Here is a 14,795-nt window from a genome sequence, read left to right as displayed (position 1 = left end):
GTCTTTCTTTTTCTGACTTACTTCACTTAGTATGATAATCTCTAGGTCCATCCATGTTGCTGCAAATGGCATTATTTCACTCTTTTTTATGGCTGAGTAATATTCCAGTGTGTGTGTGTGTGTGTGTGTGTGTGTGTGTGTGTGTGTGTGTGTGTATAAATATATATATATATATATATATATATATATATACACACCATATCTTCTTTATCCATTCGTCTCTTGATGGACTTTTAGGTCTTTTCCATGTCTTGGCTATTGTAAATAGTGCTGCTATGAACATAGGAGTGCATGTATCTTTTCAAATTATAGTTTTGTCTGGTTATATGCCCAGGAGTGGGATTGCAGGATCATATGGCAACTCTATTTTTAGTTTTCTGAGGAACCTCCATACTGTTTTCCATAGTCGCTGCACCAATTTTACATTCCCACCAACAGTGTAGGAAGGTTCCCTTTTCTCCACACCCTCTCCAGCATTTGTAATTTGTAGACTTTTTAATGATGGCCGTTCTAACTGGTGTGAGGTGGTACCTCATTGTAGTTTTGATTTGCATTTCTCTAATAATTAGTGATGCTGAGCAGCTTTTCATGTCGGCAGCAATTTTAAATACATGCCCATTGCCAAAATAATTCAGATAATATAGAAAAGTAGAAAGTAACAAATTGGTCACAGACAGATACAGAACCACTGTTAACATTTTGGGATATGTCTTTATGTCTTCACACACACACACACACACACACACACACACACACACACACACACACACACAAATGGGATCATGTTATAGATAATGAAAAGCACAATCTCTTGCTGGGTGATTCTCTTCTCCAGCCAGATGTCAGCATGACCAGAAGGAACATTCAGGGACGTCAAGCAGGGAAAGGGAGAGTGGCATTGCAAAAGTTGCCACTTCAAATTTCAAGGCTGGATGTTCCTTCCAGCTCAAGCTGTGTCTGTCCAACCCACCTCTTGGCAACCACCAAGGGCTGACTTGCCAGCCCTTCTGAAATGTGAGGCCACCTCTATTCAGAACGTGAATCTTGTTTCTTTCTAAGAAGCATTACATTTTTCCCTTTAAAAAGTAACAGAAAGCACTTTTCATCATGGAGGGCTAAGGGGCAAGTACAGGTTGGAAGAAACCAGTTTGCAAGAGTTAAAATGGAGCATGGTAAGGAAAGAAAAATTCATTTTGTGCCTTCCTTTCCTGACTGCACAGATTTTTTTCTTTATGTTAAAAGAGAACAGTATTCCATACAGAGCCCATTTTGATCCACATGCATCAAAATTAAAAGGATGTAATCTCCAACTGTATTTTGTCCCAGGTAAGGATGTGTTTGAAGCTGTCTCCCTGGGGGAGCTCGACTCCCTTCTGGAGAGTGACTAGAGAATAGAGGCCCACAGAGCCAGGCCTGTGGGAGAGGAGTGGTGAAGGAAGCCAGCCAGGCCTGTTTTGGGGGAGAAGGGAAGTCTTAGATCCATGGGAAGGTGGGCTGCACTTATTTTGTATTCTTCTGGAAGTTGGAATCAGAATGGGAGGACCAAACTTATTGTGAGGCAGGGAGCTGACACATGAGATTTGAGAGGATGGAAAAGAAAAAGGAGTGAAGGCAGTTGATATTAATTGAGCACCTACTATCTGTCAGAAGTTGTGCTGAATTCCTTGTATTAGCTTATTTAATCTTCACAGTAATCTTAAGAGGTAGATAATACTACTGCTGGTATTTTATAGCTAAAGAGAGTAAGACTCAGAAAGGTTAAGTTATTTGCCTAAAGTTGCAAAGTGAGTCAGGTTCAGACTCATATCTGCTTGGCTCCAAGATGTGGGCTCTATTTTCCCACATCACACTCTCTGAAAGTGGAATGGGTATCCCTCATGAGCTAATGTGTTCCTGGTAACCTGGGTGGATTTAAGCAAAGACTAGATGATCATTTGTCAGAGACATTCTTAAGAAGTGATTCATGCATTGGTACAGAACTGGAGCACGTGGTTTCTAAGAATCTTTCCAATTGCGTGTTCTAACAAGGTCTCTCTAACTAAAACGTGTCACTGTTGCTTGTCTTCTAGGACATCTACTGTGGTCATGATTAGAATTACTTTTTTTGGCTAAGGTATCATCCTCAGAGAAAGTACCTGAAGATACAGTCCCACGCATGTTTGCTTGGAGGACCAACTCCAGCACACATTGTTGGTACCCTACCCATTTCTGCGCAGCACCCACCATTCCCATGCATACCCATGCAACAAGCACCCAAAACTCTCTACCTGAGGGGGCTTTCTTTTGGTTCTTTAAGGGTAGGCCAGAAGTGCCAGAAAGTTAACATCCTTGGGAGTAGTCTTCAGCTAATAACAGATGGGATTTGGAAGAGAAGTATTCTGGTTTCCTTGTCCTTGTCTGAGATAACTCCAAGGTATGCCTCATAGAGTCTCCCAGAGTTCCCCAGCAGGATCGAGTCCTAGTTGCCTATAGGAGTAGCCTGCTCTTTAACACACTCTTGATTGATTTTCTTCCCCTTCTTGTCTCCTTTACCCTCTCGCTTACTGGTGCTTTCGGGAATCAAGTCTCAAATGAACTAGTTGTACTCAAATCCTTATCTCAGGGTCTGCTTTTGAGGGAACCCAAACGAAGATACCAACGTTATTTACCCATTAGCACGGGGTTTCTCAACCTCAGCACTGTTGACATTTTGGGCTAGAAAATTCTTTGTTGCGGAGAAGAGCGGCACTTCCTGTGCACTGTGGCATGTTCAGCGGCATCCTTGGCCTTCACCCACTAAATGCCGGTAGTGTCCTCCCCCTAGCTATGACAACCAAAAATGTCACCAGACATTGCCAAATGTCATCTGGGGGACCAACTCAGGTCCAGTTGGGAACCCACTGCTTGTCTGAGGTGCCCACAGGAAGCACAAGGAGGGGAGGCTGTGCAAGGCAGAGCTGTTGGGCTGGGCTGTTGGACAGGCTTCTTGGTGAGCTCTGGAGTTTAGTGGACAGTACAGGTGGAATGAAGAGGGTGTGTGTGTGTGTGTGTGTGTGTTTTGGAAGAGGAAAATGATGAACTAAATCTTTCTGTTTCATAAGTGTGCCTGGTGCCGGGTGTCCCTTGTCCAAAGTAGATGAACAGCTCAGAACTAAGTTGTCGCCCTTCACAGTTCCTTTTAGAAAAATGATAAGCACACGGAGACAGTTTTGCTGTTTGTGTACCATCAGTTTTCAGGTGAGTTGAGTTTGGATGACAGGTCCTTAAGCAGCCATTTCACAGCCTGGCAGTGTCTGGGTTGCTAGGAATGTTTTGACTTTTAAGTACTTTTGTGCAGCTATTAAAAAAAGCAATGTGCGGTTCCAACATGGAGAATGACGTCAATGAGAGTAGAGGGTTCGATAAACATGCAAATGATTTCATAGTTGGAGCTTTGGGTCTGATTTGGCCTGGTATATGTGCAAATGAGACCCCTGAAGAGAGTTACACATTTTCAGATCTGGTAAAAGGAGATTGCAGATATAGGCTCCAAAACCCCTATATTCCCTGTAAACAGAAGTAGCAAAGAGGTATAAATATAGGTTAAAAACTATGATAAAGTCTTCATTTTATCCACTGGATTCCTGGTTAAAGATACTAATTGGGGTTTCTCATTTCCACTGTACTCCAGTACCTTCCAAGGTCAAGTAGGGAAGCAAGCTGGTGGTGGAGACTGTATGTGCCCTGCCCAAATCCTATCGGATGTGCTCCGCACCCAGCTTCAGTGTGCTTTTCTCTTAATGACCAGCATCTGTGACCTTTTTCAGCTTTCCTTTGGGCTACTGGAGTTGCCTAACCTGTACACAGACCCTGGGAATCTATATCCACCCAGAGACGCCCATAGCCAATGGACAGGAATATAAAAGTCCAGTTCCCTTGCCTCATGTTGAAGTAAACTTTAGGTGTAATTTACACTCCAAAGCTACACCCTGGGATGATTATAAAGCTGAGACTTCCTAAAATTGCAACCTTGCTTCTTGACTTCCTTTCTTTCTCTGTCCTGCTTTCACCACTCTCTTTTGGTCTCTCTGGGAGCACTTTCCCAATAAATCACTTGCATAGGAATCCTCATCTCAAGGTCTGCTTCTGGGGAATCTGACCCAAGACAGAAGCATTCCAAAGTCTACATTTGAGTGGGAGAGGAGGTGAATTCTACCATTCACATGAGACGTTCTGTAATCTTATCCTCTCCTATAAGGTAGGCGTTCATTAGATGTTTCTTGCTGTAGTGATGATCTCAAGCTGGAGAACTGAGAAAAGAAATAGACCTCTGTCACCTATGCACTGCTCCCCTCCCTCCACAGCTGACAGGGCCACAGAGGACCTTAGGAGGTGTTGATGAATCTCACTTAGCCAAAGGAAGTAAGAGAAGCTGGCTTTGCTCATGCTTTAAATGAATTAGATCTTGGACACCCAAAGCTGTATCTCTGTGCTTTCATACTTGAAAGGACATTGCCACAGAAGATAGTGATTCAGCAAAACAGGTCTGCAGTGAGGAAACGTGGATCAAAAATATATTGGGGTATGCTTCTGATACTTAATAGGGTTTGACAGGGTCTCTACAATTTTATTGCAAAACTGATTGATGATACAGCACTATTTTTTTGAGTGCTTTCTACTTGTTTGGCAGTGTTTTCTCATGTATTATATCATTGAATCCTTGTGGTCTGCTTGTGAGATATTAACATTGCCATTTTACAGGCAAGAAAGCTGAGGCTCAGAGAGGTTATGCTCCTTGCCTAAGGGTTACACTTGTAACAAGTGGCAAAGCTGGGATTTGAGCCCACGTTATTCTGATTCTGACAACTATGTGCTTAACCACCCACCAGAGTACAGGTCCCACACTGGCTCTCTTCTCTCTAAAGTGATCGCGGAAAGATTTATCAACATTTGCACAAGGCAGAAAACTATCTCATCTGAGAAGGTTTATATAGACAGTTTTCTTTTCCAAGAATAAGTAAATGTATAGGAAATTGAAATATATTAAATGAGCCTGACATGCTGCAATACAGAGAGAATGTTATATGGTGAGGTTTTCTCTAAGCTTTGCATTTTCTTGTTACAAGGTCAATATGATGATTAATGGTTTATGCACAAGGTAGAAAATGATTATTTTATTTGCAGTTATTTGGAGGGTGTTGCATCTGTTATAATTTCTCTCCTATTTCGGGGCATGCTAGGATTGTCCTTGGATTTGAACTTTTGTTTTTCCCCCTCCTCTCCACTCCCAGCCTCTTTTTGGCCCTAGAACCAAGGCCAGAAAGGCTGCAGAACTACTCCTGTTTTACCCAGTTAATTCCCTCCAGGACTGAAAAAGGTGCTATTCCGTAATTCTAACAGTTTTTGCAAACCTCAAATGCAATATGAGAACACTTTGGGACGACAGCCTTTAATGAAAAAAAAAAACAAAACGAACAATATACAATATATTCTGTATTTAGATACAGGATATGTGTTCATATTTTAGCTTAAGCAGTGAAGGGAGACTGCAGCTCTTTTTTTTAAATTTTAAGGTGTCAGTTTTCAACAACACAGAAAGTAAAATTTGAAAGTGGTTGCAAAACAGTGGGTTTTTATTTTTATTTAGAACTAGATCCAAAGTTTAGAGCAAAATTCTCTTCTCTGGGGTTCAAATATTGTTTACCCTGAATAGAATATGCCTTCCTGTTTGATAGAAAACACATGAAAGCATTCTAATTGTGAAACAGCCCCAGGCAAGTGGTATTTAGGAAAATAAAATGCTAAGCATGGAATCACGAAGCTGGAAAAGCCCCTATGAGAACATCTAGTTCTGCCCTCATCTTCTAACTGAGAATAACTAACTCATCCTGTATGGGTTTTTTCTGTTTTGGTAGGATTTATAAATGTACATTGTCATCTTTAGTGCCCATTCACATGACGTGTTTCAGTTAATGGTGGAATATCTGGGTAATCACAGGAAGCCACCAGTACCTAAGAAAACACCTGGCACATAAACAGTATTTAGGAGAACTTTTAGTAGAAGGAATAAATGCATCAACAAATGAAAAAAATGAAGGCTGAATAGTAGAACATTTATGATGGGACTCTTACTGGTCTGATTAATTAATAAAATAGAAAGGAATTATGCCCAAGTTCAATGTCTTGCAAACTCTACCATTTCACATTACATAGTGTGGATTTTATCCTTCTCAATCAGTAAGGTGACTATGTAATGTATATTCCAAACAAGGACCCTTTTGAGTGTGAAAGGGGGTGTTATTAATTAATTAATTAATTTAGGGGACACTATTAATAATTGCACCAGGACAAGACTGCTCTGAGCAAAGTGGAACCAATAGTCACCCTCTCCATAAGGGATCAGGAGCAGGGGAAAAATCTATTCATACAGGCTCTAAAATAAGAAACAACAGGGTGTTAAGTCACAATTGAAGATTGGAGGAGGTTCACTATCAATACTTCTGGCTTTCTTACCTTGGACATTTTTTTTTAATTTTTATTTATTTATTTATGGCTGTGTTGGGTCTTCGTTTCTGTGCGAGGGCTTTCTCTAGTTGCGGCAAGCAGGGGCCACTCTTCATCGCGGTGCGCGGACCTCTCACTATCGCGGCCTCTCGAGTTGCGTAGCACAGGCTCCAGACGCGCAGGCTCAGCAATTGTGGCTCACGGGCTGCATGTGGGATCCTCCCAGACCAGGGCTCGAACCCGTGTCCCCTGCATTGTCAGGCAGATTCTCAACCACTGCGCCACTAGGGAAGCCCAACCTTGGACATTCTTATCTCATCTTGGAATTATGGTAAGAAATGGGGCAAAATGATAAAGACTCCCTTCCAATAATTAGGAAAGAAAGAATTAAACTCTTACCAAAAGCTAGACTGAGAGACAGTGTGCCCAGCAACCCCCAAGGTCTCTCTCTTGCTTTACCAGCATTTGGATGGGACAAACGGGGTGCTCCCACCCCTGCCTTGCCTCTCCCTCCCCCTCCTCGTGCCTCTCACCACCCTCTAGCCCCGCCCCTTTAGTCACAACTTCCAGCAGAATCCTCGAGGCTTATCCTCCACTTCTGGGACCAGCCTAACGGACACTTTGTGGAGAAGTCCTCTTCACTGCTGCCTAACCATGAGCGCCCAGATCCCGCAGAGTTCCTCCGCCGAGGTGGAGGCTGCCGTCAGCCACCTGATCAACCTGCACTTGCAGGCCTCATCCACCTACCTCTCCCTGAGCTGTTACTTCGAAGGCGACAAGGTGGCTCTGACGGGCGTGGGCTGCTTCTTCCGGGAGCTGGCTGAGGAGAAGCGCGAGGGCTCCCAGCTCCTCTTGAAGATGCAGAAGCAGTGGGGCGGCTGCGCCCCAGTCCAGGACGGGCAGAAGCTGTCGCCGGATGAGTGGAGCACCAGCGTGGATGTCCTGGAGGCCGCCATGGCCCTGGAGAAGAGCCTGAACCAGGCCCTCTTGGATCTGCATGCCCTGGGTTCTGCGAGCGCAGACGCCCAGCTCTGCGAGTTCCTGGAGAGCCGCTTCCTGCAGGTGGAGATGAACATCCTCAAGAAGATGGGCGACCAGCTGACCAACCTGCGCAAGCTGGCCGGGCAGGGCGAGTATCTCTTGGAAAGGCTCTCCTGCCCGCGCGACTAGGAGCCTCGCGGCGGCCTCGGCGGGACCCCTCTGCCTCCCCCGGCGAGATCTCCGCCCCAGCCTCTTCTTCCACCAGGAGGCAACTCTTTAACCACCCTGGAACCTTCACCCGAGCCGAGGCACCAAACAGAAACAAAAAAGGTTCTTTTTGCAGAGGGGAAAAAAAAAGCTAGGTTGTAAGAAAGAAAAAAGTATCTGAATAGCATGAAAGATTTGTAGTCTGTTTAATTCTCTAGATTGTTTATAAAGAAACGGTTCCTAACTTTTGCGTTATCACCTGGGTACGTTGAGTATCTGGTAAACTATGTTTTCTCTGTCAAGAAGAAGAAACCCACCTGTTCAGAAAATGTTGCGTAGAATTTTAGGGGTTTCATGACTTCTCTGGAGTCATTCTGGGTACTGGATTCAACTCTGTTGTTCTAAAATGTATCTTTGGCTTCTCCGAGCAGAGCAGAGAGCTGAGTACCTTGACCGTATCACATTGTGTTCCCCCCTCAACCCCCCAAACTCGTGATAAACTTGCTTTTCCTGATTTTCACGTTGGCGTGATGCTATCTGCCTGTATTGAAGGGAGAGCCCAGTGAAATTCATCTTTGTGTCTCCCATTAGGTTGCTACTGAGAACACTTTATTAACATCATACACTGACCTCTTTATGAAGCCTCTCAAGAGCAATTTCTTTCTGGTCTTAATATTAGGAATAACGGTGCTTCGCTTAGGTCATTGGTTTGTTTTTGTTTTACGGGCACTGTAAATGATGTAACTAATTAAGTTTCCTTATTTGACTGCCTGCTAAGAAGCTTAGAGCCAAATTTGTGGTCCACCCAGAGTAAACAAGTAAGATTGTATAAGCATTTTGCATACGCTTCGTTCCTGGTTCTTCTAAGTGCTTAGTGTATTTTACGGATTCTTTCAAGCCACCTTAAACCCCTTCTGGAACAGGTTATGTATTATCAGATAAATACACTTTTAAAATGCACATTTTAAAATGCCTCTGTATTCATTTTAGAGAAAAGAGAAGATAACTTTAAGGAAGCACTAAGAGAGCCAAAATGATTAGAATTGAGGTAGGTCAGATGGAGGTTACATTCCAGAAGCCAAGAGAAGGAGAAGCAGCAGTAAAATATATCATTCTTTTAAAAAAATGTGTTTCATTTTTCTGGTGAGTTGTTTTCCTGCTAAATCCGTGCATTTGTGTCTCACAAATAGCAATCTAATAATTGTGCATTATTTTCCTTGCACTTGGAAAAGCTGGAGTTATAACTTGTTCTCAAACCACAGAAGTGGAAAAGAATCAGTTCTTTTCCTACAGCAACTTTCCTTCCCGGAGCAGGAAGACCAAAGGCATACTATCATTTCTTTTATCTTACCAGGGTTAGAGGCATAGAAGAATATTTTACAGAGATTGCGACACTTGTTTTGCTCAGTTAAGGAGAAAACCTTATCTTCCTGTTTTCGTGCAAAGTCCTTTGATAATAAAAAAGAATATACTGGAAAAATTACTCCTACAGAAAAGAGTTTTGCCCATTTGCTGATAGTTGGCAGTAAGAGATATAAGGAAGCAGTAAACAATTTTCACCTTTGGATTAAAACTTAAAATCAAAATTATTTTCAAATTAGCACTCATATAAACACATAAATCTGAATGAGAAAAAAACCACCTAATAACTATGAGACTAATTGAAAGACTATATTTGGTAGATTATTTAGGAAGAAGGATACAAACATTTGTTTCCAAACAATGACATATTTATCAGACCATATTTACTTATGAGTAATATTACTCATATTTACTTACGAGTGTCTTTTAATATCAAGAATGGGGCTGTAGGAGAAAGCTTTATTAAAGTCTCCCAAATAGGCTGAAATATTCTTTGGCAATCAAATAATTATTGAAAAACAGCAACTGGCTGGGCAGACAAACGATTCAAAGACATATGGATAAAATATTAGTTTAGCTTTTAAAAATGACTAAGTTTCTTGGCAAATATATTTGTGGAAAATGGGGATTTGATGACATTAAACTTCTAGAGATTAATTTGGAAACAAATACCACAGTGATTTTCTCTGTTGCTAACCACTGTACATATATGTGAGTGTGTGTGTGTGTGTGTGTGTGTGTGTGTGTGTGTGTGTGTGTTAGTGCACTCGCACAGAATTATAATAACTGATTCCTTTAGGCTATGACTAAATTCCTTATACCAGCCTTGAAGGCTCTCCTTGGTCTGTCATGTCTAATCTACTTTTTAAATCGAATTTTCCACTACTTCCCTATTGTTGGAAGTTTGGGGAATACCCATTGCTTTCCTTTCATCCAAGTTCAAATCAATTAGAACGGACACAGGAAGCCAGATGGAAATCAAGATAGCTTTATTGGTGGTAAAACCAAATTGGAGAATGTGTTAGGGCTTCCTATTGCCGCATTCTGAATTAAACTCAACCACCCAGTTTCAGGAACAAAAGTTGAAACAGAGCAGAAGCCAGGCTGGACTGGCTAGCCTTTTCTGCTAACCCCATGGAGACTGGAATCTAGAACAATGCTGGTGGCCCAAGGGAAGTGGGGAGGACATGGCAGGCCCCATTGCTTTATTATTACAGTGACCCTGTACTGTGGCTAGTGTGCACCAAAAAAAAAACCCATCAGGCTCTCACAGTTCTCCACATTCACTCCAGTAACCCCCTGTTAGGGACCAGAGTGGAAGTTTCCTCTCTTTTATAGAAGTGTGAGGCCTAGGAATCCTGCAGACAACTGCAGCAGCTCTCTGCCATAGCCAAAGTGCTCAGTTTGCTGTCCCAGTACCAGCAATTTTCATGGGGTTCCCTTCACCTGGAAAGCCCTTCATACTCCTCTTCACCAAATCAAACTCAGTCTACTTTTCAGCCTAGTTCCAATCTGCCTTCTTCTGTGAAATCTTCCCTGACCAACCCAAACCAGTCATCTGACATGGATTCATCTCCTTCTCTTAGTTGGAGTCTGAAAGGCAGAAAGCATAGTGGTTGAGCAATGGGCTCTGGGCCAGACTCCTTGTGTTCAGATCCTGCCTCTAACTCATTTGGTCTAGTCTCTTCACCTTTCTTGGTCCCAGCTTCCTCCTCTGAAAAAGTGGACATGATCATAATAAAGGCGATACTATCCAACTCATAGCTTTTAGGGAGGATTAAATGGGATGAGCCATGTAAGATACCTAAGTCATGGCCCAGCACATGCTAAATGCACAATAATTGTTAGCTTTTTTTTATCAGCTGATTTTATATCCCAGTAGAGCTTAGTAAAGAGCTATGATAGTAACATCTCAAAATAAGCTTGCTTCTCAGTTTCAGGAAAATAGATACCTTTAGATTGTAGAATCCTCCTTAATGATCATTCCTCCCTCTAAACAGGCCCTATGTGTAGAAGTGAAATGTAGGAATTTGCTCATTTCTTGGATGTGACATTCAGTATGCAGGAGGGGAAAAAAACATGAAGAAAGACCACTCTCTCTTTAGCCAAATAAGTGGAGCCACCTTATTTAGGACCTGGGATTAAATGTTTTAATTACCATCCTGCTAAAAGCAGGCATGACAGCATCTTAACCTCTCTCTCAGGAAGGACAAGCCACACAAAGGGGTCATTTCAGAAACTAATTAGCTGCTGCCAGCTGCTACTCTTTGCATAGTTTCCAATTCTTGGGAGTCTTCTCTGCCCACTCTTTTCGCCCACACATCCTCCTCCTTACACTTCGTGGTAGCCTTGGATATGTTAGCTTGAGGGAGTAGGGACTGAATAGGCACAGTCAAAACTCCAGGTGTCACTGAGGCCTTGAACTTCCTTACCGTCGGGCCTGTTTAAAGCTCTTACTTTTGGAGTACTATGTGGTTGACTCTCTCCAAAGAGATATACAGTCTTAGAGGGTTAGGTTAAAAATGCTACTTATTTAGAAAAAGACCACATTTTTACTACATTTATGTCATGTTATTTATCCCCATAAGCCATTTATCCACCTTGATGAATAATTTATTCTTCATAATAATAATGAAGCAGGCACTAATTCATGGGAGTGGGAGGAGGCACACATTAGGAAGCAGTTTTGAATTAATATAAGTTTTCAGCTGAGTATAAAGTCCCCAAGAAGCATATATACTCTTCAGGATTTTATCAATTCTGATGGCTAAATTAGGGATCATAAGAGGAAGCAGAGAAAAGTCTGGATTTCATCAGGAGACCTCAAAGGGCCCTCTCCTGCACGAGGTATCAGGTCAAAGTGTGGGAGACGTGGGTAGAGGCAGCTATTCTGGGATTTAAAATCAAGTACATATTCCTGCTAAAAATTCACACCCTGAATCTAATAATGAGAAAACATCAGAGCCAAATTGAATGGCATGCTACAAAATATCTAGCCTATAATTCTCAAAAGTGTGAAGGTCAAGAAATTAGGAGTTTGGGATTAACAGATACACACTACTGTATATGAAATAGATAATAAGAAACAACAAGGACCTACTGTATAGCACAGGGAACTATGTTCAATATCTTGTAATAACCTTGTAATAATCTATAATGGAAAAGATTTGGAAAAAGAAGATATATATAACTGAACCACTTTGATGTACACCTGAAACTAACACAACATTATAAATCAACTATGCTTTAATAAAAAAAGAAAGAAAAGCAGAGAAAGACTAAGGAATTGTCCCAGGTTAAAGAAGACTAAAAAGCATGACAACTAAATTCATGATCTCGGATGGGACCTGTGTAGGGGTAAAAATCTATAAAGGACATTGAGACAATTTATAAAATTTTAATATGGACCATGGATTAGATAATGGTATTGTATCAATGTTAAATTTCCTGATTTGGATAATTTCATGATAGTTCAGTAGGAGAATGTCCTTGCTTTCAGAAAACATACACCAAAGTATTTAGGGGTATAGCTGAGCACAATTTCTCTAACTTATTCAAAAATGGTTAGGAAGAACAATTGGTGAATCTGTATGAAGGGTAAACTATTGCTGCAACTTTCCTGTAAGTTTGAATTTATATCTAAATAAAAAGTTTTCCCTAAAAGTCAATCCAGATAATTTAGACCTGTAATTACTACATTTAGCATAGTACCTAAGTTATACTAAGTGCTCAAAAATAATTTATTGAATGAATATTGTAATGGCTTTCAAATGGCCCTGTGGACCTAGCTTTCTAGTCACAGGACTTCATAACCAATTTAACTACCAGAAAATTCCAAATTCTTTTTTTCTTCCTGAACATAAATTATATACTTTCAGATTTCTTATCTAACCCTCACCCCCATAAAGGATGTCAACAATATTTTTTTTCAAAAAGAGAGTAGCCAGAACAGGGAGGCAAGGAAAAGGAAATCCTATTACTTTATCACTACGCAAGTGATATTGCTGCTGGATTAAGTATTCTAATTTTCCAGACCTTATGGTTTTATATCTTCAAAGAAGAATCTGTGCTACTTGCTTTTCTGGTGAAAAAAATTCTTTGAGCCATTATATGCCTTTAATACTATGCAGTGCTTCAGAATTTAAAACTCCTGTCAACCTGAAAAGGTTATAGAGCAGGATTTTCACTTTTATTCCCCTTCTTTTCAGCTCTCATTCCACACTTGTGAACGCTATCAGCACATATACATACTATAAGCTTTCTTTTGGGCCTTTCTCTTTGCTCATCATCTCAAAAAATGCATTCCCTGATGTTCAAAACGTACCTGATGTTCACAACTAGACCTCGGTATTATTACAAGCTGGTCAGACATTCACAGCCAGGCCATTTTGTTCTGTTGGACATAAACAATCTCACAGAATACCAAACTCAGATAAAGTTACTCTGAGACCATAATAAAATGAAACAGAACAAGGTTACTTCATAATATTGTCTAAGCACAGACAGAATCAAAGTCACTGTGCCTCTTACAAAATACCCAATCATAGCATTGCCCCCACTTTCTGACAGCATCTAATCTAGAGCAGATCTCTGCTTCCTTGGTCCCTCCCCCAAATCATCTATCCAAAGCCCAAATCCTATAATAGTTTCTTTCTCCATACTCTTACTGAGACACCCCACAGTCCCTCATGATGTGTGTTCTTTGTCTGCAATGAGTAAAATTGCAACTTTTTAAACTACGGGTGTGTTCTTGGTTGTCTTTTTTTTTTTTTTTTTTTCTTGGTTGTCTTTGACTGAAGGGCAAGGACATGCTGTTCTGGGGAATATTCTTCATTCAATCTACAAATACTTGATAGGTGTATTAGAAGTACCTAAAGCAGGTATGTTCAGCCTCTTGTTTCATCTAATCAGGAAGTATTTATTGGTCATGTTCATTTGTTCATTCAAAAATATTTATTAAGCATTTACTCTACACCAGGCACTGAGCTAAGTGCTGCAGATAAAGAAATATTTAAGACATAGTTTACTTTCTCAATGAGCTCACACTCTGGTAGGCAAGACTAACACAGAAAAACATAAGCTTCAGTACAGTATGTAAATTGTATGGTGGAAGTAAGAGCCAGGTAGTGGTTTGCAAAAAGGGCAGGATTACTCTACTTGGGTGGAACATGAAACACTTTTATGAAAGAAAAGTTATTCAGCTGATCTCGAAAGACGATCAGTGTTGACCCATTGGACAGGGGAAGAAGAGGTATTCTAGACAGAGAGGAGGCACGTGAAGTAAATCGAGTGACTGGAGCGCTTGGAATGAGAGAGTGGACTGCAAAGAGAAGTCTGGAGAGGGAGTCTGGGGAAGGCCCAGGTCATGGTGGGCTTAGTGGATTTAATCTCCCAGTAGCAAGGAGATTGCCAGAATTCATGGGGGAAGCAATATAAATACTATAAGCTGTGGCCCATGCATTCAACGAGTTTACATTCCTGTTGGTGAAATGAAACTCACACATAAAAAAACAACCAGAGAGTAGCACAAGCAATATAGAATTAAAGCACCCGCATCCTCTTCCTCTACCCTGGAAATTGCTTGTAAATAGTTCCCATACAACTCTTTGCCAGAGGGCACTCTCTGGGCAGAGGAGCTTGCTTGGTCTGCATGTGGGAGATTTCAGAAGTGCTGTGTTAACTTTCGCCCTTTCCTCATAGTGACCTTGAACTGATAAGGGGTGGGAATTAGTGTATAAATATCTCAGTGTCCTCAGCTCTCAGTAGGACAATTCTGAGACATG

General features: G+C 41.3%; 1 protein-coding gene across 10 annotated transcripts in view; it reads left to right on the top strand.

Annotated features, from left to right (window-relative positions):
* Positions 1-14,795, top strand: part of LOC309621152 (ferritin light chain-like) — a 177,531-nt gene that overhangs the window by 64,972 nt on the left and 97,764 nt on the right. For 2 of the 10 annotated variants that reach the window (XM_082378270.1, XM_082378271.1), the window contains exon 3: positions 7,195-11,413. The exons of 7 other annotated variants lie outside the window; for them this stretch is intronic. In XM_082378270.1, the coding sequence (XP_082234396.1) occupies positions 7,195-7,632 (438 nt within the window). In that variant the 3' untranslated portion in view covers positions 7,633-11,413. Of the gene's footprint in view, positions 1-6,976; positions 11,414-14,795 lie in introns of those variants that run through there. One more of the 10 variants, XM_082378269.1, reaches the window with a different exon arrangement.

The sequence above is a fragment of the Balaenoptera borealis genome (genome assembly GCF_965194805.1).
Source record: "Balaenoptera borealis genome assembly, chromosome: X".
NCBI lineage: Eukaryota > Metazoa > Chordata > Mammalia > Artiodactyla > Balaenopteridae > Balaenoptera > Balaenoptera borealis.
This window is presented reverse-complemented; position numbering and strand designations above follow the sequence as displayed.